At 41.6% G+C, this 19,681-nt stretch overlaps 1 protein-coding gene across 6 annotated transcripts in view; it reads left to right on the plus strand.

Moving 5' to 3' along the window:
• UBASH3A (ubiquitin associated and SH3 domain containing A) overlaps nucleotides 1-19,681 on the plus strand; it is an 81,783-nt gene that overhangs the window by 54,618 nt on the left and 7,484 nt on the right. For 4 of the 6 annotated variants that reach the window (XM_064279493.1, XM_064279491.1, XM_064279497.1 and 1 more), the window contains exons 8-10: nucleotides 258-357; nucleotides 5,613-5,735; nucleotides 10,873-10,965. In XM_064279493.1, the coding sequence (XP_064135563.1) occupies nucleotides 258-357; nucleotides 5,613-5,735; nucleotides 10,873-10,965 (316 nt within the window). Of the gene's footprint in view, nucleotides 1-257; nucleotides 358-5,612; nucleotides 5,736-10,872; nucleotides 10,966-18,041; nucleotides 19,657-19,681 lie in introns of those variants that run through there. The other 2 variants (XM_064279495.1, XM_064279492.1) reach the window with 2 other exon arrangements.

Below are 19,681 nucleotides of genomic sequence, written 5' to 3' on the forward strand. Positions count from 1 at the left end.
GGTGGAGGTAATCACATTATATTAAATCTCATCATGGAAGCAATCACGTCATTATATAACTGCCAAACTACATCATAACTACCAGACCATTGAGAATCATGGCCCAGCCAAGTCGACACATAACCTTAATGATCACAAACACTATGCTGGGTGGAGAGCATGATTCTTTGGAGTTCATGCAGGGGTACTGCCAGAAGAAGTTCAAGCCTAATCATTATGATATTAAATTGCACGTGCCTTTCTTTCCATTCTCCCAGGCTACAGTCATGAGAAGAAGTGTTTTGGTGGTACGCCACGGGGAGAGAGTGGATCAAATCTTCGGGAAGTCATGGCTACAACAGTGTTCCACTGCAGATGGTAGGTACAGTCCAGGCAGACTCTAAACAAAGATAAGATCGATCTAGCAAAGGAGATCACCTTTGCTATTTCCTAGCATGGTGCCAGATGCCCTGTGGTACCATTCTTTAGAATGACTATGTATAGGTTATACATATGGAATGTATATATGCTCTGGAGTCCCAGAGTGGAGCAAATGGTTAGCAGCCAAGCACGTCGGAGGTTGGGAATTTGAGTCTACCCCAAAGAGCCTTGGAATAAAGACCTGGCCATCTACTTCCAAAAAATCTGCCATGGAAAACCCTATGAAGCACAATTCTCCTCTGATACACATGGGGTCACCATGAGTCAGAGTCAGCTTGACATCAACTGGTAATACATGCTCCATCTTTCTCCATAGGTTTTATACATGTGCATTTGAGTGTATGTTGTATGTATCTCACCTCCAATAATTTTTGGAAGATGGGGGAATAGCTATAAACAACAAGCAAGTCAACTAATATGAACGCATGAATAGTCCTCTTTACCCTAGCAGTACACATACAGTATTTGGTTAGGGGATGCAGCACTGACTTTAGAGCAAGGCACCCTGGCCTGTGGACTCTGAACCCTATAGCTGAAGGCACATACCCCTCTCAGTATCATCTCTGCATCTCTCTAAGCTGATCTTAACTGCCTCAGTCATTTCCCTACAATTTTTGGCTATGCTGCTCAATAGATGGTCATATTCTTGAATGTGTCTCTTGCTCACCACAACTTTGCACCTGTGGATGCCAAGGACTAAGGATAGTACTTGTTATAAATACAATTTCACAAGCCAATCTCTGTACTGATGTCTAATGTTTCTGTTAGAGCACATCCCCTAATGGATAGCCCATAGTACCATAATTTCTAAGCCTTGTCTAATTACACAGATTAAGGTATTGAACATAGTGATAAAATCCATTCACAGTTGCTGGACTCTGGGATCTCACCAGGAACCCAACAGATCCCAAACAGTCCCAGAGGTCAGCCCAGCATCCACAAGTCCAAGACCACATCAGGAGACACTCCCTGACTCAGCCTAAGATAGAAGACAAGAGGGGCTTTAATGCTCAGGTTCTTTCTTGGGGAATATGTTTGTTGGGGGAAAAGATGTGTATATCTCTCAGGTGCCCCAAGAAGAAAATAACCAGCAAACATGGGGGGATACTTACCCTATCTCCCTATAGTGGCCAAATCCAAAAAGCTACTGTTTTTTCTTGTTGCTCAGGCCCTGAGGGTGCCACCACAAGGGCACCAAGCCCAAAGCTGCATATCAGCCCTGTCACTTTCTGCACACAAGACCCAGGGGCTCAGCCCTGGGACAGTGACCAGTGCCGCATGAGAAGGCCATCTCCATGCCACACTAGTGCCAGGCTTGCAGGGGGCTTCCTTCATTGGCTTCATCTCTGACGTCTTTGCCTGCCAGAAAATTACTGAGCAGTTGGCAAGTAGCATTATTTGATGAATTTCAGGCTGTGTGCTGTTAAAAAAAAAAAACTTTGAGTATGGTACAAACAAGCATATGGCCTTGTACGACTCAGGCCCTGCAGGAGTAGATGACCCAACAGAAGTCTTTTTTAGCTCCTGTTGGACTTTTTGTGTGTGTGTGCTAGTCTAAAGAGTGATCGTCCATCCAGAGATGCTCTAGGTGGCTCCCCGTTTATTTTCAATGGTGCTCAGAGGAGTAGGGGGGCCCTGAAATGTAAACAGGAACCCATTACTTCACCAAACCAAAAGGTATTCTACTTCCTGATGGTCAACTATAGACTTTGGTGATATAGAGACTGAAATTATAGTGCTGCTGAGAAAACCTATTCAGAAAGAAGCTTCCTCAAAATTTAGAAGCTAGAAAAAAAAAAAGAATTTTCCTGAGAATTTATGATTGAGGAGAACTTAGTATATAATAAACATCGCCTTAAAAGGCAGTCCTAAAAATTGATGTAAACTTATTTTTACAAGTTCATCACAGGCCTTTCTAGTTGTAAAATTATGAGTAAGATGTTTATACCCCTTTCCCTTCTATTTTAGTGTCACAAAACAACAAGATCAATGAGAACCAGGAAACTTTAATAAAGTTAGAAATACTAAACCATGATATATGCATAAATAAATACAATCATGGACTCAGAAAATTCCCAGCATGACGGAGGACACCAAGACAGGGTGTCTTCAGTGGCAGATCTCAGGTGGATGACAAACTTCTTCCAGTCAGGCAGCACACACCCAGAGGAACAAGAGCAGCCTTTCCATTGATTAACAAGATTAGAGTGACTAGACCAACCACAGAAGCTTCCCCAAACGTAGCATGACACCAGGGACTGGTGGTGGAAGCAGGGAAGAATGGTGTAATATGCAGCTATGCAATCTTTGCTTCGGGAAGGAGGAAAATTGGAGAGAGAGGGATGAAAGACCAAGGCAATTCACACAGACACATGTCACACGGGGCTTCACCATGAGTTGGGGTATTTCCTGCTGGCCAGAGTGCTACCCTGCCCCTCCCCTACACTGCCTTCCTGCATATAGCTGTTCTAGAATGAATTCTCTTCATTCAAAATGAGTAATTATCTACGGGGACCAGACTGAGACAAGAAAGGGGAAATGATCAGGGAAAACCTTTTGCAGATGACAAGCATACACTCAAAAACCTCTAAGCAGGTAATATCATGAGCATACCTAACTCCAAGGACTCAAAGAGCTAATTAAATGGTTAAGTCTATAAAACAAGATCAAATAGAGACACAAAGGCTCAAGAAAGAAATAATAATGGTGTATATGAGAATTTACATTTAAACATATAATTGGAAGACACTTTATTGTAATAAAGCAATTATTGAAACTATAGGTTGAAATGACACACCATATCAGGGTGAGTGTGGTGGTGGCGAAGAAAACAAATACAAAACAATCAAAACCAAGGATATTTATTGGGATTTATAGAAAAAGAAAAAAATATTTGGTCATCTAGACAAAAGATCAAGTCACCTATAAGGAAAATATTTTAAAAGCACTGAAAATTCCCAGCTTAAAGGAAAACTATGGTGGATCTTTTGAAAGACGTCTTTGATAAAGAGAATAATGACGGTTGAATTTGTCTGCAATTTGCACATTGATTTTTAATAAATTACAATGGGGTATTTGGCAGCATTCTTCCCTGGGGTTACTGCCCCCAGTGGGCACAAGAGAGTTTTTTTGGAGGGGGCGGGTGGCACTGCTGGCCTCTTTTGATTCCAGTTTTTCTCCTCATTTCTGCTACCTCTGGCCCAAGCACCCACACTCATATGGCCCCTCACTTCCCATAGTTGCTGGCGAAGCTGCCCCATATTCTGTACAGAATCTACTCCCATCGTAACTTAACCTTGTACCCACATCCTCATATTCTTCTTAGCTCAGCTCTCTGCTTCCGATCATGACCACAGATTAAGTGTCAGTGGATTACAGACACATTTGAGAATATGATGAAATTGATGAACTTTCTCTAAGACCAAAAAAAAGAGCCTCTTTTCCCAGCTAGCACTTTAAAAAAAAAAATCTAGTAAATTCCCTTAAAGCTTACGATTCAAACAAAAGTCTCTGCCAATGGAAATTCCAGGGCAGTAGCATTCAGAAAAATTTTGCATGGAACCAGAAAAAAAAGACATGCAAAGCAGCCCACTGCCTGTCTCTCAAATTAAGTAGGGCTGCCATGTATTGTACAGCAGGTCTCAGGAAATCCACTTGGTTTCTAGAACCTCTTGGGGGGTGACTTGGGAGAATGCAAAGGCAAACCAGAGATGTGCTGGATGGCTTGTTCTGTCATAGAACTCTCTGTAACAACCGTGATGTTTAGCATATGTTGTTGTTGTTGTTAGGTACCCTCAAGTTGGTTCCAACTCATAGCAACCCTATGTGTAACAGAAAGAAACATAGCCCCGTCCTACACCATCCTCACAATCATTGTTGTGCTTGAGCCCATTGTTGCAGCCACTATGTCAATCCATCTCCTTGAGGGTCTCCCTCTTTTTCACTGACACTCTACTTTATCAAGCATGATGTCTTCTCCAGAAACTGATCCCTCCTGATAACATGTCCAAAGTATGTGAGGCATAGTCTCACCATCCTTGCTTCTAAGGAGCATTCTGGTTGTACTTCTTCCAAGACAGATTTGTTCATTCTTTTGCCAGTCCGTGGTATATTCAATATCCTTCGCCAGCACCACGTACACCTACCACATATACCTGCATATACCAACACCACATATGCCTACCACTTATTGACCACTTACTCTGTGGTCCTTCTCTACAACCAGAATGCTCCTTAGAAGCAAGGATGGTGAGACATCTTGCTTACTTTGGACACGTCATCATGAAAGACCAATTGCTAGAAAAGAACGTCATAGTTGGTAAAGTAGAGGAGTCAATGGAGATACAGAAAACCCTCAATGAGATGGATTGGCACAATAGCCACAACAATGAACTCAAACTTAGCTACAATTATGAAGATGACACAGGACCAGGTAATGTTTCACTGACAACTAAGAACAGCAATAACACTCTGTGTCAGGCTCAGATCTTGGTATTCTCTCACTGATTCATCACAACAGCTCTATTCGTTTCCCTTTTTCACTAATAAGGAAGATTGAGTTGCTTACCTCCAGTCACACAACTAATAACTGGTGGTGGTAGGATTTGTGCCCCACCTGCCAGACCTTAGAGCTCAAGGTCAAAGCCAAAGTGAACTCTGATGGTGAATCCACCTGATTTTCAGTCCATTCTTCAAGCAATCGATTCAATAATGCATAACACAAGACCATCTCCGGCCATATGCATTCTGTCCCCCTAAGCAAGATGATACTCTTAATGCTATGCAAGTCAAATTTCACCTAATTAATTGATGTCAACTTCAGATTCTTATCAAGTTAAGTTAAATCAGTAATGGGAGACATTTGGCCTCTGACGGAAGCTCAGTTCTTTTTTGGGATAATTGTATGAGCAGATCTTCGTGACAACTTATGGAAGGACAAAGGGAATATCATGGTTCCTGGGACTTAAACCTAAGTTTTCTGTATTTGAATAAATGCTGTGTGCACAGCAAACAGAATTTTCTCCTTAAATTGAACCCACATCAGACAGCACTGTCCAAAAAAAAAAAATTCGGGTGACAATAATTTAAATAATAACCATACTTGTAATGTGGGTCTTGATCTTGGGAGTTTTATAGGACAAATACGTAATAACTTGATAAAAGTGAACATTCAATGCTTATTTATGCTTTAGGAAAATACTACAGACCAGACCTGAACTTCCCTTGCAGTCTCCCCAGACGGAGGAATGGTATCAAAGATTTTGAAAATGATCCACCATTATCATCATGTGGAATTTTCCAGTCCAGACTTGTAGGTATGTTTGAGGATCATTCCAGTAGGAATTGTAACGGTAATAATAACAATGATTATAGCTAATGTGTATTGAACTCTTACTGTGTTTCTTTTGAGGTCAGGTTTAGTGTTATGTGGAGCGCTGATGACACAGTGGTTACGAGTTTGGCTGCTAACCAAAAGATGAGCAGTTCAAATCCAACAGCAATTTTTTGGAAACCCTAAAGGGCAGTTCTACTCTGTCCTACAGGGTTGCTATGAGAAAGAACCTACTCAAGGGCAACTAACAACAACAATTAGCATTATCTCCACTCTGCTAATGAGGGAGCTGGGATACAGAGAGGTTATGTAACTCATCCAAGGTCACACAGCTAGTAAGTGATAGTGCAGAGATATGAACCAGGAATGGATGGTTGGCAAAGCCAGAAGGCACGAGACTGTAAATGGAAGATAGGCTTGGGGAGAATGAGAGTGGGAAGGAAAAATCAACAATCAGAGTGTGCACTGATACCTGGGGCTTTGATTCCACATGACTGAATTTTTGGAAGAGAGAGCCCATAGAGTTCATCTGGTCTTCATTTAATTAATTCAGAGATCATGAATCTAGAGAGGCAAATGGACTTCCCAAGGCACACAGGAACTGACTAGAACCTGGCTCTCCTAGTTCCTCACCCAACAGTGTTCCGGTCAATGTTTAACAACCAGCTCTCTGGGCAGAGCGGGGAAGCCCTGATCTGCAGCATTGGTTGACTTCAGTGGTGTAGAGATGTGCTCACACCATGGCTGATCACAAGCTACGGGCATGAGGTTACAGAGCAGGGAGTTGGGAAGAGAGGCACACAGTTGACTTTCTCACAGGTTGGTATGAGCTGGCTCCATACGCCACTGCCCAGGCTCCTCCTACCATAGCACCTGTGATTTGTGCATGTGTTGTATGTGTGTGAGTGTGCATGTGTGTGCATGCATGTGGGTGTTGTTGTTGTTAGGTGCCGTTGAGTCAGGTCCAACTGATATCGACCCTATGCACAAGAGAATGAAACACTGCCTGGCCCTGAGCCATCCTTACAATCTTTGTTATGCTTGAGCTCATTGTCGCAGCCACTGTGTCAATCCACCTCGTTGAGGGTCCTCCTCTTTTTCGCTGACCCTGTACTCTGCCAAGCATAATGTCCTTCTCCAGGGACTGATCCCTCCTGACAACACGTCCAAGGTATGTAAGACGCAGTCTCGCCATCCTTGCTTCTAAGGAGCATTCTGGTTGTACTTCTAAGACAGATCTGTTTGTTCTTTTGGCAGTCCATGGTATATTCAATATTCTTCACCAACACCACAATTCAAAGGCATCAATTCTTCTTCAGTCTTCCTTATTCATTGTCCAGCTTTCATATGCATATGATGCAATTGAAAATACCATGGCTTGGGTCAGGCACACCTTAGTCTTCAAGGCGACTTCTTTGCTCTTCAACACTTTGAAGAGGTCCTTTGCAGAAGATTTGCCCAATGCAATGCGTCTTTTGATTTCCTGACTGCTGCTTGCATGGCTGTTGATTGTAGAACCGAGTAAGATGAAATCCTTGACAACTTCAATCTTTTCTCAATTTATCATGATATTGCTCATTGGTCCAGTTGTGAGGATTTTTGTTTGCTTTATGTTGAGGCGTAATCCATACTGAAGGCTGTGGTCTTTGATCTTCATTAGTAAGTGCTTCAAATCCTCTTCACTTTCAGCAAGTAAGGCTGTGTCATCTGCATAACGCAGGTTGTTAACGAGTCTTCCTCCAATCCTGATGCCCCATTCTTCTTCATATAGTCCAGCTTCTTGTCTTATTTGCTCAGCATACAGATTGAATAGGTATGGTGAAAGAATACAACCCTGATGCAGACCTTTACTGACTTTAAACCAATCAGTATCCCCTTGTTCTGTCTGAACAACTGCCTCTTGATCTATGTAAGGTTCCTCATGAGCACAATTAAGTGTTCTGGAATTCCCATTCTTCACAATGTTATCCATAATTCGTTATGATCCACACAGACAAATGCCTTTGCATAGTCAATAAAACACAGGTAAACATCCTTCTGGTATTCTCTGCTTTCAGCCAGGATCCATCTGACATCAGCAATGATATCCCTGGTTCCACGTTCTCTTCTGAAACTGGCCTGAATTTCTGGCAGTTCCCTGTCAATATACTGCTGCAACTGTTTTTGAATGATCTTCAGCAGAATTTTGCTTGTGTGTGATATTAATGATATTGTTCTATAATTTCCACATTCGGTTGGATCACCTTTTTTGGGACTAGGCATAAATATGGGTCTCTTCCAGTCAGTTGGCCAGGAAGCTGTCTTCCATATTTCTTGGCATAAGCAAGTGAGCACCTCCAGCACTGCATCTGTTTGTTGAAACATCTAAATTGATATTCCATCAATTCCTGGAGCCTTGTTTTTTGCCCATGCCTTCAGAGCAGCTTGGACTTCTTCCTTCAGTACCATTGGTTCCTGATCATATGCCACCTCTTGAAATGGTTGAACATTGACTAATTCTTTTTGGTACAATGACTCTGTGTATTCCTTCCATCTTCTTTTGATGCTTCCTGCATCATTTAATATTTTCCCCATGGAAGCCTTCACTATTGCAACTCGAGGCTTGAATTTTTCCTTCAGTTCTTTCAGCTTGAGAAACGGCGAGCATGTTCTTTCCTTTTGGTTTTCCATCTCCAGCTCTTTGCACATGTCATTATAATACTTTACTTTGAATTCTCAAGCCGCTCTTCGAAATCTTCAGTTCAGTTCTTCTACTTCATCAATTCGTCCTTTTGCTTTAGCTGCTGGATGCTCAAGAGCAAGTTTCAGAGTCTCCTCTGACATCCACCTTGGTCTTTTCTTTCTTTCCTGTCTTTTCAGTGACCTCTTGCTTTCTTCATGTATGATGTCCTTGATGTCATTCCACAACTCGTCTGGTCTTCGGTCACTAGTGTTCAATGCGTTAAATCTATTCTTGAGATGGTCTCTAAATTCAGGTGGGATATACTCAAGGTCATATTTTGGCTCTCGTGAACTTGCTCTGATTTTCTTCAGTTTCAGCTTGAACTTGCATATGAGCAATTGACGGTCTGTTCCACAATTGGCCCCTGGCTTATTCTGACTGATGATATTGAGCTTTTCCATCATTTCTTTCCACAGAAGTAGTCAATTTGATTTCTGTGTGTTCCATCTGGCAAGGTCCGTGTGTATAGTCGCCGTTTATGTTGGTGAAAGAAGGTATTTGCAACAAAGAAGTCGTTGGTCTTGCAAAATTCTATCATTCAATCTCTGGCATTGTTTCTATCACCAAGGCCATGTTTTCCAGCTACTGATCCTTCTTTGTTTCCAACTTTTGCATTCTAATTGCCAGTAATAATCAATGTATCTTGATTGCGTGTTCGATCAATTTCAGACTGCAGCAGCTGATAAAAATCTTCTATGTCTTCCTCTTTGGCCCTAGTGGTTGGTGCGTAAATTTAAATAATAGTCATATTAACTGGTCTTCCTTGTAGTCCTATGGATACTAGCCTATCACTGACAGCATTGTACTTCAGGATAGATCTTGAAATGCTCTTTTTGATGATGAAGGCAACGCCATTCCTCTTCAAGTTGTCATTCCCAGCATAGTAGACTGTATGATTGTCTGATTCAAAATGGCCAATACCAGTCCATTTCAGCTCACTAATGCCTAGGATATCGATGTTTATGTGTTCCATTTCATTTTTGACAATTTCCAATTTTCCTAGATTCATACTTCGTACATTCCAGGTTCCGATTATTAATGGATGTTGCAGTTATAAACGGATGTTACTCCATCCATGTCATTAAGGTCAACTCTACTTTGAGGAGGCAGCTCTTCCCCAGTCATCTTCTGAGTGCCTTCCAACCTGGTGGGCTCATCTTCCAGCACTATATCAGACAATGTTCCACTGATATTCAAAAGGTTTTCACTGGCTAATGCTTTTCAGAAGTAGACTGCCGGGTCCTTCTTCCTAGCCTGTCTTAGTCTGGAAGCTCAGCTGAAACCTGTCCTCCATGGGTGACCCTGCTGGTATCTGAATACCGGTGGCATAGCTTCCAGCATCACAGTAACACGCAAGCCCCCACAGTACAACAAACTGACAGACACGTGTGCGGGTATGTGTGTGTAAATACCATATGTGCCTGTACGTGGGCACCATCTGTAACATATGTTCGTGCCTAGATAATGGTGCCTGTACATCTATGTGTGCATGTGTGTGTGTGTATTGGGAGTGTTTGTGAATGCATGTGTGTGTGACCAATTGTCAGCCTCCAATAAAACTTCACTGACTGTGATGGCAAGTAGTTTTTGTTCTGTGGAGATTCCTTTTTTCCCCAAAAAAGTGGGAGATCAGCTCCTTTAACACTGCAAGAGGAAATGTGGTTTAGAGGACTGTCCTTCCATGAGCCCCAGGTAGTGTGTGAGTTTTCTATCGCTGCATAACAAATGACCACAAACTTAAGACAACAACGATTTGTTAGCTCACAGTTCTGTAGGTCAGAGGACCAGGCACAGCATGGCTGGGTGTTCTGCTAGGGGCCTCACAAGGCTGGAATCATGGTGTCAGCCAAGCTGAGATCTCACATGGAGGCTCTTGGAAGTATTTCCAAACTTATGCATGTTGTTGGCCAAATTCGGTTCCTCGTGCTTGTATGACAGAGGTCCTCATTTTCTTGCTGGCTGTCAGCCTGGGATCATTCTCAGTTGCTAGAAGCCTCCTGCATTCCTTGCCATGTAGTCTCCTCCATTTTTGAAGGCAACAATGGAAAGTTTCTTAAACATCGAATTCCCTTCACTTCTAATATCTCTGAATTCTTTTCTGTGACCAGATGGAGAAAATCTTTGTTTTTAGTGGGCTCACCTGAATAGGTCAGGCCCACCCAGGATAATCTCCCTTTCTCCATATAATGTAACATACAATGTAACATAGTCACAGGAATAATATCTCATCATATTCACAGATTCTGCCCACACTCAAAGGGATTATACAGGGTGTGTACACCAGGGGATGGAAATCTTGGGGCCATCTTAGGATCCTGCCGACCACAGGTAGCAAGCCAAGAGCCATCTGTGGGGGTTAGAATTGTGAAGGGGGCATTTTCCATCTGCTGTTTTCCAGGAGAAGCACTACTGGACAGTGGCATTAGAATCACTTCCGCCTTCGTCTCCCCAGCCCTCCGCTGTGTACAAACGGCCAAACACATCCTGGAAGGTCAGTGAGAACTCCAATGGGCTTCCAATGTTGCATTGACCTCATGGTTATTCTCCAAGGGAAGAGGGAAGGAAGCAGAGGTGAGAATTTGGTGCTTGGCAGCGAATGACCGTGTAGGAATCAGAAGGCAGTGATGCACTAGCCCTCCAGAAACTACTAGCAGGCACTGATCCCATTAACGTTTCTTGAACACCAGGACTGTAAAACTACTGGAGCTCATGTAACTGAGTGGCAGAGGCCCGTCATCGTGGTCTTCACCATTAGTCTGCTCTGCCAGGTGTTTTTAGAAAAACACCTGGAAAGAGGTGCTCAAAAACCTAAAGAGTTGGGAACTGCCGTACTCCCTTCTAGGTCCAAAATGCATGACTTTTCCCAGGGCAAGGAAACCAGCTAATGGGAGCCATCCAGCATCATCAAAGCTTGTGATATGATAGGAAGCCATTGACAGCTTCCACCCCACAGGAAGAAGTTCCTGCCCAGAGAAGAGCAGCCTTTTATGGGAGAGAGAGGACATGATTTAGTTCACAATGCAGGGATGGGCTTTGGCCACAGGCACGGGTATGCCTCCTCAGTGACAGGAGAGAAAGCAGCATGCATAGACACAGATGCAGATAGTTGGCCAAATATTTGCCTAGATTTCCTTAGAGACGCAGGAAGGTACGTCACCAGGTGAAACTGAGAAAAGGGGAGGGACTTCTGGAAGTTCGAAGAGTGTCATAGGTATGAAATAGTTGTCAGGGAGAGTGGACCAGGACATGGACTGGAAAATAGAGTCAGAGCCCACTTGAGGTTAGTGAGGATGAGTTTAAATGGAGATCCATCAGTTGGGCTTGCGGTTTTCCTCCAGGAAAAGACAGGGAGTAGGTGGAGAGCTGAGACTAACTACAGTTGGTGTCTTAGTCAGAGCTCTGTAGAGAAACAGAACCAGTGATGTCAGTGTGGGGCTGACAAGTCCAAAACCCAAAGGTCAAATGACACCTAGAGACGACTGCAGGTTTGTGTTCCAAGATCTGTAGGTCAGGCAATGGGAAGAGTGCAGAGTAAAGTTCTGCCAAAATATCTGTTTATATCCTGGAGGCAGAACACACCCTAAGAAAACTCCCTTTTCAACTGATTGATTACATTACATTAGATTACATTATGAAAGGTGATTGTATTACATTACATTATACTACACTATACTATGTTGCATTGCATTGCATTACAGAATAGTAGCTAGACCACTGGGAACCATAGCCTAGCCAAGTTGACACACAAAATTAACCATCGCAGTTAAGGTTTGAGAAGTACGATGAAGCAAGAGAGGACATGAAAAGTTGATATAGCATGCAAGGGGGTAATTATGACTCACCATAGATTTTAAGCTGGGTACAGTGGGAAGAAGGAGCCCTGGTGGCACAGTGGTTAAATGTTCGGCTGCTAACTGAAACATCAGTGGTTGAACCCACCAGCCACTCCTTGGGAGAAATATATGGCAGTCTGCTTCCATAAATATTATAGCCCTGTCAATCCTATGGGGCAATTCTACTCTGTCCTATAGGGTCACTATGGGTTGGAATTGAATCTACGGCAGTGGCTTTGGTTTTTGGTTTTTGGAAGGTGGAAAGTGATAGAATTAGGAGGGCAAATACTAGGGAGAGTGAGCTCAATGGAGTAAAATCCTGAAGGAATGGATCATGGTTCAAATTAGAGTACAAGAGGGAGGAAGCTAGAAGGAAAGGAGAGCTGATTGGAGAGAAAGACGTTTGTCACTGAGCTTGTAGAGAGGCTGCAGCTACTGGTAATGATAAGATCCAACATAAAGGGTATGGTGGCTGAGGCACGAGGAAGGTGCATTGTTGGAGAAGGTAATAAGGAGCCAAGCATCCCGCATGTTGGATGAGCCACCTCACAGATAATGGTGTCACCAAGAGTTGTACCTGGAGAAGAATCAGAGAGAATGGCAATATGCCAGGGGCTAAAATCTTCACGGAGGAATTGTTCAAACAACTGTGAATCCACCTAACACATGTGCTACCCAGCTCTCATTTCTTCATCGTGCCATTAAGGCCATCCAGAAAGGCTCTTTCCAAAACACCTCCCCCATTCTAGATACACAGTCAAAAATCCCTGTCGGAGGAGCTTTGGTGTGACTTGATTTACTGGACGTGGCCGGGCACTTGGCACAACCCATTTGTTTGTTATATTCTCACAGAAATTCTGTTTCATAATCAAGTTTACCAGCAAGTAGTGTCCCTAATTCACTTTCCACACAATTTAAAAATTTGAGAAAGTGTTTGTCTCTCTTTAGTCTTAGAGCCATTACCCTTTTATACCCTGCCATTTAATGCATCTATTTTGTTCTAAACCATGTAACGTGCTGCCACTTTTCCACCAACTTTCAAGGCCAGTTTAACCTCCATCTTTGTCTGGCTGCCCACTAATGAGCTGGTGTCTTAGTTATCTACTGTTGCTGTAACAGAAATACCACAAGTGGAAGGTTTAACAAGCAGAAACTTATTCTCTTACAATCTAGGAGACCAGAAGTCCAAATTCAGCATGCCAACTCTAGGGGAAGGCTTTCTCTCTGTCAACTCTGGGGGCATGTCCTTGTATCCTTTCAACGTCAATGGCCTGGCTTCCTTGGAGATCTCCATGTGTCTTGGCATCAGCCTTCCCCTGGGTCTGGGAGGTTCTCAGTGCAGGGCCCCAGGTCCAAAGGATGTGCTCCACTCCCAGCTTTCTTAGTGGTAGTGAGGTTCCTCTCCTCTCTGCTCACTTCTGTCTTCTTTTATCTCTTGTATAATAAAAGGTATAACTCAAGCAAGGGTGTGACTTGAGTAAGGGTGTGACTTAAGTGAAGGTGTAACTTAATTAAGTTAATTAAGGATATGACTTGACTCATACCCTCTAGTAAGGCAGTGACTCAAGATATACCCCACACTGATCCTGCCTCATTAACATACAGAAGTTAGGATTTACAACATATCAAAAACCGGAGGATAATTACATCAGATCACAAAATGGAGAACAACCACAAAATACTGGGAATCATGGCCTAACCAAGTTGCCACATATTTTTGGTGGACACAATTCAATCCATGACAGCTGATGTGAAACATTACAGATCACCCTGCATCCAGCCACTTCAATGTCATGGCTGATGATTTCCTCCCCCGCAGCTTTTATTTTCCCAAATTGTAAGATTCTTTTCTCATAATGATCTTAATCTTCCCTTCCCTACCCAACCTTTCACCATGATAACAACATATGAATAAAGGAAAAGAGAATACTCTTTTGGCCAACGCTCATAATAAAAGAATATGACTGAGAGCTTCAAAAACACTTTTTATAACTTTATCATGATTCCTCATTATTAATATATTTATTTATTCCAATTTTTTGAATATTTTTTCTGGCTTCTATTATTTGCATTTCTTGCATATAAAATGTAAAGTTCTCATTTTATGACATATGCTAATGTCAGTCTTTAACATGATCTTTCACTGGCTTTTACTCTATATGAAGTATATTATTAACACACTGATATCTGTTATTGTTGGAAGCTGTCAAATAGATTCCAACTCATGGTGAGCCCATGTGACAGAGTATAACTTCCCCACAGGATTTTCTAGGCTGTAATCTTTATAGGAGCAAATCACCAAGTCTTTCTCCCTTGGAGCCACTGGGTGGGTTCAAACTGCTGACCTTTTGGTTAGCAGCTGCACGCTTAACCATTGCACCACCAGAAACCAAGCCAAACCAAAGCCAGTGCCATAGAGTCGATTCCAACTCATAGCAACCCTATAGGACAGAGTAGAACTGCCCCACAGAGTTTCCAAGGACCACCTGGCGGATTCGAACTGCTGTCCCTTTGGTTAGCAGCCATAGCACTTAACCACTATGCCACCAGGGTCTTCTGCACCACCAGAGCTCCTATAAATCCTGTGCCAATACACTAAAGCAAAGATACCTGGCCTTCTTTATAAGCTCTCAAACATGGTCAACCTGTGTTTCAGCCTGACATCTAGATTGCTGATGTGCTAATCTTTATGAATGTCTGTACGGGCCATTTTCCAAGGTCTGACTCACAGAATAGTGGCCTACAAGATATCCTCAAAAGAAAGATCTGTGGCCAAACCCATTTGGGAAACCTTCCAAACTATTTCTGCCTATAGTCTATTCACAATGGACACAAACCCTTCACAGACTCAATGGAGAACTCAGGAACCTGGTTTAACTCAGTTTACGCTCTTTTTCTAAACATGATTGACAAAGGAACCCATTCCAAAGATATGGAATATATTTTCAGAACTGATTTTATTTTCAGGATTTCAGTTTAATGGGATTTTCTCCATTTCAGGTAAAAACCTTAAGGTCTTCCCCCCTCCCCCCAAAAAAGAGATAACCAAACTTTATAGGTCTTTTTTTAGTTGAGGTATAAAATGCTTGGAGTCTCTGGGTAGCACAAATGGTGACTGTTCTTGGCTGCTAACCAAAAGGTTGTAAGTTCAAGTCCACCCAGAAATGCTTGGAAGAAAGGCCTGATCATCTACTTCGAAAAAATCAGCCATTGAAAGTCCTATGGAGCAGAATTCTACTCTGGTACACATGGGTCGCCATGAGTCAGAGCTGATTCAAGGGAAACTGGTAAAAATGCTTGGGAGGGTGAGTTGTAAGGAGTTATAATGGCCCCGAAGGTTTCCTTCCACCCTTCACCCTTTGCCCTGTCCAATGTAAGTTTTATCAGAATGGCACTTTGGCGTGATATCCTTCACGACTTGGCCACAACTTTTCCATTGACTGTTGGATTGACTAAGTCCTTATTGGTTCGTTCTTTTCCTTGACCAGAGTTTTAGTCATGAGGTCCACAGTATTGGTTTCAGCTGTAGAGTTGTATTGGGTGGTCAAGATGAGCACCCAGGGAAGACCTACTGGTGGTGGCTCCTTCCCAGCTCCTGGGAGACTCTAGTTTATAAAAGCCACCAAGCTCCAAGATTCAAAGAACCCCAAGCAGGATAAGCCCAAAGAGATCTACACCAAGACACATCATAGTTAGGCTCTCAAAAATTAAAGAGAAAATCCTGAAATCAGTAAGAGAGAAGCAAACAGTCACATACAAAGAATCCCCAATAAGATTAAGTCCCAGTTTTTCTTTAGAAACATTGGAGACCAGAAGGCAATGGAATGATGTATTTAAAGTGCTAAAAAAAAAAAAAAAAAAAACTGTCAACCAAAAATACTATACCCAGAGAAACTATCCTTCAAGAATAAGGGTAAAATTGAAACATTCCTAGACAAACAGAAACTGAGAGAGTTCACATCCACTAATGGGAATTCTGTAGATAGAAGACAAAAGACGCTAGAAAGTAATTCAAAACTATACATAAAAAGAAAGATCTCTAATAAAGGGAAATGTATGGACAAGTATAAGGGCTAAAAATAAGGTATTCATGTTTGATAATTCAAAATGTTTTATCCTTCATATTTTTAATAACAAATATATAAAAAGCAAGAATAAAATTATGTTACAGGACAAATGAAATATAAACATGTGATTGGTGATAACAACAGCAAAAAAGGGAGGAGAGGAATTGTATAGATACAGAATTTCTTACGTTACTGAAGTTAAATTGGTGCCAATTTACCCAAGAATGTTATAAATGCAAGCTCTTAAATGTGATATTTATAGTAACCACTGAGAAAAAACACATATATGTATATATATATACATATATATATATATAATTTATACATATATATATATATATATAAAGTACACGAAAGGAAAGGAGAAGGGAACCAAAAAGGCTCACTACGATAAACCAACAAAACGCAAAAGCAAGTAATACTAAAGGACAAAGACACATAAGGCTTAAGGTACACAAAAAACAAATAACAAAATGGCAGAAGTAAGTCACTTCTTATCATTAGTTACCAGGAATGTAAATGGACTAAATGCTCCAATCAAAAGACAGAGAGTGGCAGAATATATTTAAAAAAAAAAAAAAAAATCCAATTATATACTGTTTACAAGAGATAAACCTTAAACCCAAGGACACAAATAGGTTGAAAGAATGGAAAAAAATACTCCATGCAAATAATAACCAAAAGAGAGTTGGGGTGTTCTTGTTGTTGTTAGATGCTGTGAGCCGATTTCGACCCTATGCAGAACAGAGCGAAACACTGACCGGTCCTGCGCCATTCTTAAAATTGTTGTTATACTTAAGCCCATTGTTGCAGCCACTGAGTAAATCCATCTCGTTAAGGGTCTTCCTCTTTTTCGATGACCCACTACTTTACCAACCATGACGTCCTTCTCAAGGGATTGATCCCTCCTGATAACATGCCCAAAGTATATGAGACATAATCTCACCATCTGTGCTTCTAAGGAGCATTCTGGTCATACTTCTTCTAAGAGAGATTTGTTCATTCTTTTGGCAGTCCATGGTATATTCAATATTCTTTGCCAACACCACAATTCGAAGGCGTCACTTCATCAATTTCGTATTCATCGTCTAGCTTTCACATGCATATGAGGTTACTGAAAATACCACGGCTTGGGTCAGGTGCAGCTTAGTCTTCAAGGTGATATCTTTGATTTTCAACACTTTAAAGAGGTCTTTTGCAGCAGATTTGTCCAATGCAATGTGTCTTTTGATTTCTTGACTGCTGCTTTCATGAGTGTTGATTATGGATCCAAGTAAAATGAAATCCTTGACAACTTCAATCTATTCTCTGTTTATCATGATGTTGTTTATTGGTCCAGTTGTGAGGATTTTTGTTTGCTTTGTGCTGAGGTGCAATCCATACTGAAAGCTGTAGTCTTTGATCTTCATCAGTAAGTGCTGCAAGTCCTCTCCACTTTCAGCAAGCAAGGTTGTGTTATCTGCATAATACAGGTTGTTAACGAGTCTTCCTCCAATCTTGATGCCCTGTTCTTCTTCATATAATCCAGCTTCTCAAATTATTTGCTCAGCATACAGTCTGAATAAGTACGATGAAAGGATACAACCCTGACACACACCTTTCCTGACTTTAAACCATGCAGTATCCCCTGGTTCAGTTCATATGACTGCCTCTTGGTCTATGTACAGGTTCCTCATGAGCACCCATGGAAACAGCAGTCAAGAAATCAAAAGACACATTGCATTGGGTAAATCTGCTGCAGAAGACCTCTTTAAAGTGTTGAAAAGCAAAGATGTCACCTTGAGGACTAAGGTGCGCCTGACCCAAGCCATGGTGTTTTCAATCACTTCAAATGCATGTGAAAGCTGGACAATGAATAAAGAAGACTGAAGAAGAATTGACACCTTCGAATTGTAGTTTTGGCAAAGAATATTGAATATACCATGGACTGCCAAAAGAAAGAACAAATCTGTCTTGGAAGAAGTACAACCAGAATAATCCTTAGAAGCAAGGGTGGCAAGGACATCTTACATACCTTGGACATGTTATCAGGAGGGATCAGTCCCTGGAGAAGGACATCATAGCTTGGTAAAGTAGAGGGTCAGCGAAAAAGAGGAAGACCCTCAATGAAATGGATTGACACAGTGGCTGCAACAGTGGGCTCAAGCACCTCCTAGTTCTTTGCATAGTGCTTGGGATTTTAAAAGCTTACAAGTGGCCATCAGAGGCACAACAATTGGTCTGTATTTGCCTGGATCAACGAGTAAGAAGGAAAGTCAGGAACAGGAGGAGAATATGGAATGTGTAACTAATTGCCTCCTTGTAAAAATGACCTCCTTTGCCATGAAGCCAGAACCAGATGGTGCCCAGCTGCCATCACTGGAGATTTTGATCAAAGATTCCATAGAAGAATCCTGATCAAAAGGGGAAAAATGCAGAACAGAATTTCAAAATCTCATGGACTTCAGCTTTTCTGGATCCAAGGGGCCTGAATGAACCCCTGAAACTATTGCCCCAAGATAATTTTTAAAACTTAAACCAAAATATCTCCTAACGTCTTCTTAAAACCAAATAACAGTTTAGCTTAACTAGTAAAAAATGTTTGCCTTAGGCATTATGCTCGTTTAAGAACTATCTATATGGGATCAAGGAAACCCTGGTGGCGTAGTGATTAAGTGCTACGGCTGCTAACCAAAGAGTCAGCAGTTCAAATCCACCAGGAGCTCCTTGGAAACTCTATGGGGCAGTTCTGCTCTGTCCTATAGGGTCGCTATGAGTCTAAATCAACTCGACGGCACTGGGTTTGATTTTTTTTTAAATGGGATCAAAGTGACAGCAGCAACTCGAAAGATTAGATAGGAACCTTAGAAGGTAGCGGATTTATGTTAATGAGGGGAAGAACTCAGAGAAGGAGGGTGATAATGGTCACATAACCTGAAGAATGTAATCAATGTCACTAAATGGTACATGTAGAAACTGTTGAATTGGTGTATGTTTTACTGTGTAAATTCTCAACAACAACAAAATAAATAAAATTTAAATAAAAATTTTAAAAAGATCCACTAAGCTCTCTTGATGATATTTATAGATGTCTTTTGATGCCTGTCCTTTCTTGACAGAGGGTCATCACTCTTCTGATGCCTTCCAACTGCCCCATAGTTTTTGTCTCAGAAATAGCATGGTTCTGCTTAATTACCATGAAAAAATCACATTTTTGGAAAGGTGTTATTTAGATACCTAGTTAAGATTCTGAAAATGAGCAGAAGTCTTACTGATCTAGAGCCAAATGGACGTTGCTTATTATAAATGCTTGTATTCTGTTGAATCC

This window comes from Loxodonta africana, chromosome 2 (assembly GCF_030014295.1).
Source record: "Loxodonta africana isolate mLoxAfr1 chromosome 2, mLoxAfr1.hap2, whole genome shotgun sequence".
In the NCBI taxonomy this organism is placed as follows: Eukaryota; Metazoa; Chordata; class Mammalia; order Proboscidea; family Elephantidae; genus Loxodonta; species Loxodonta africana.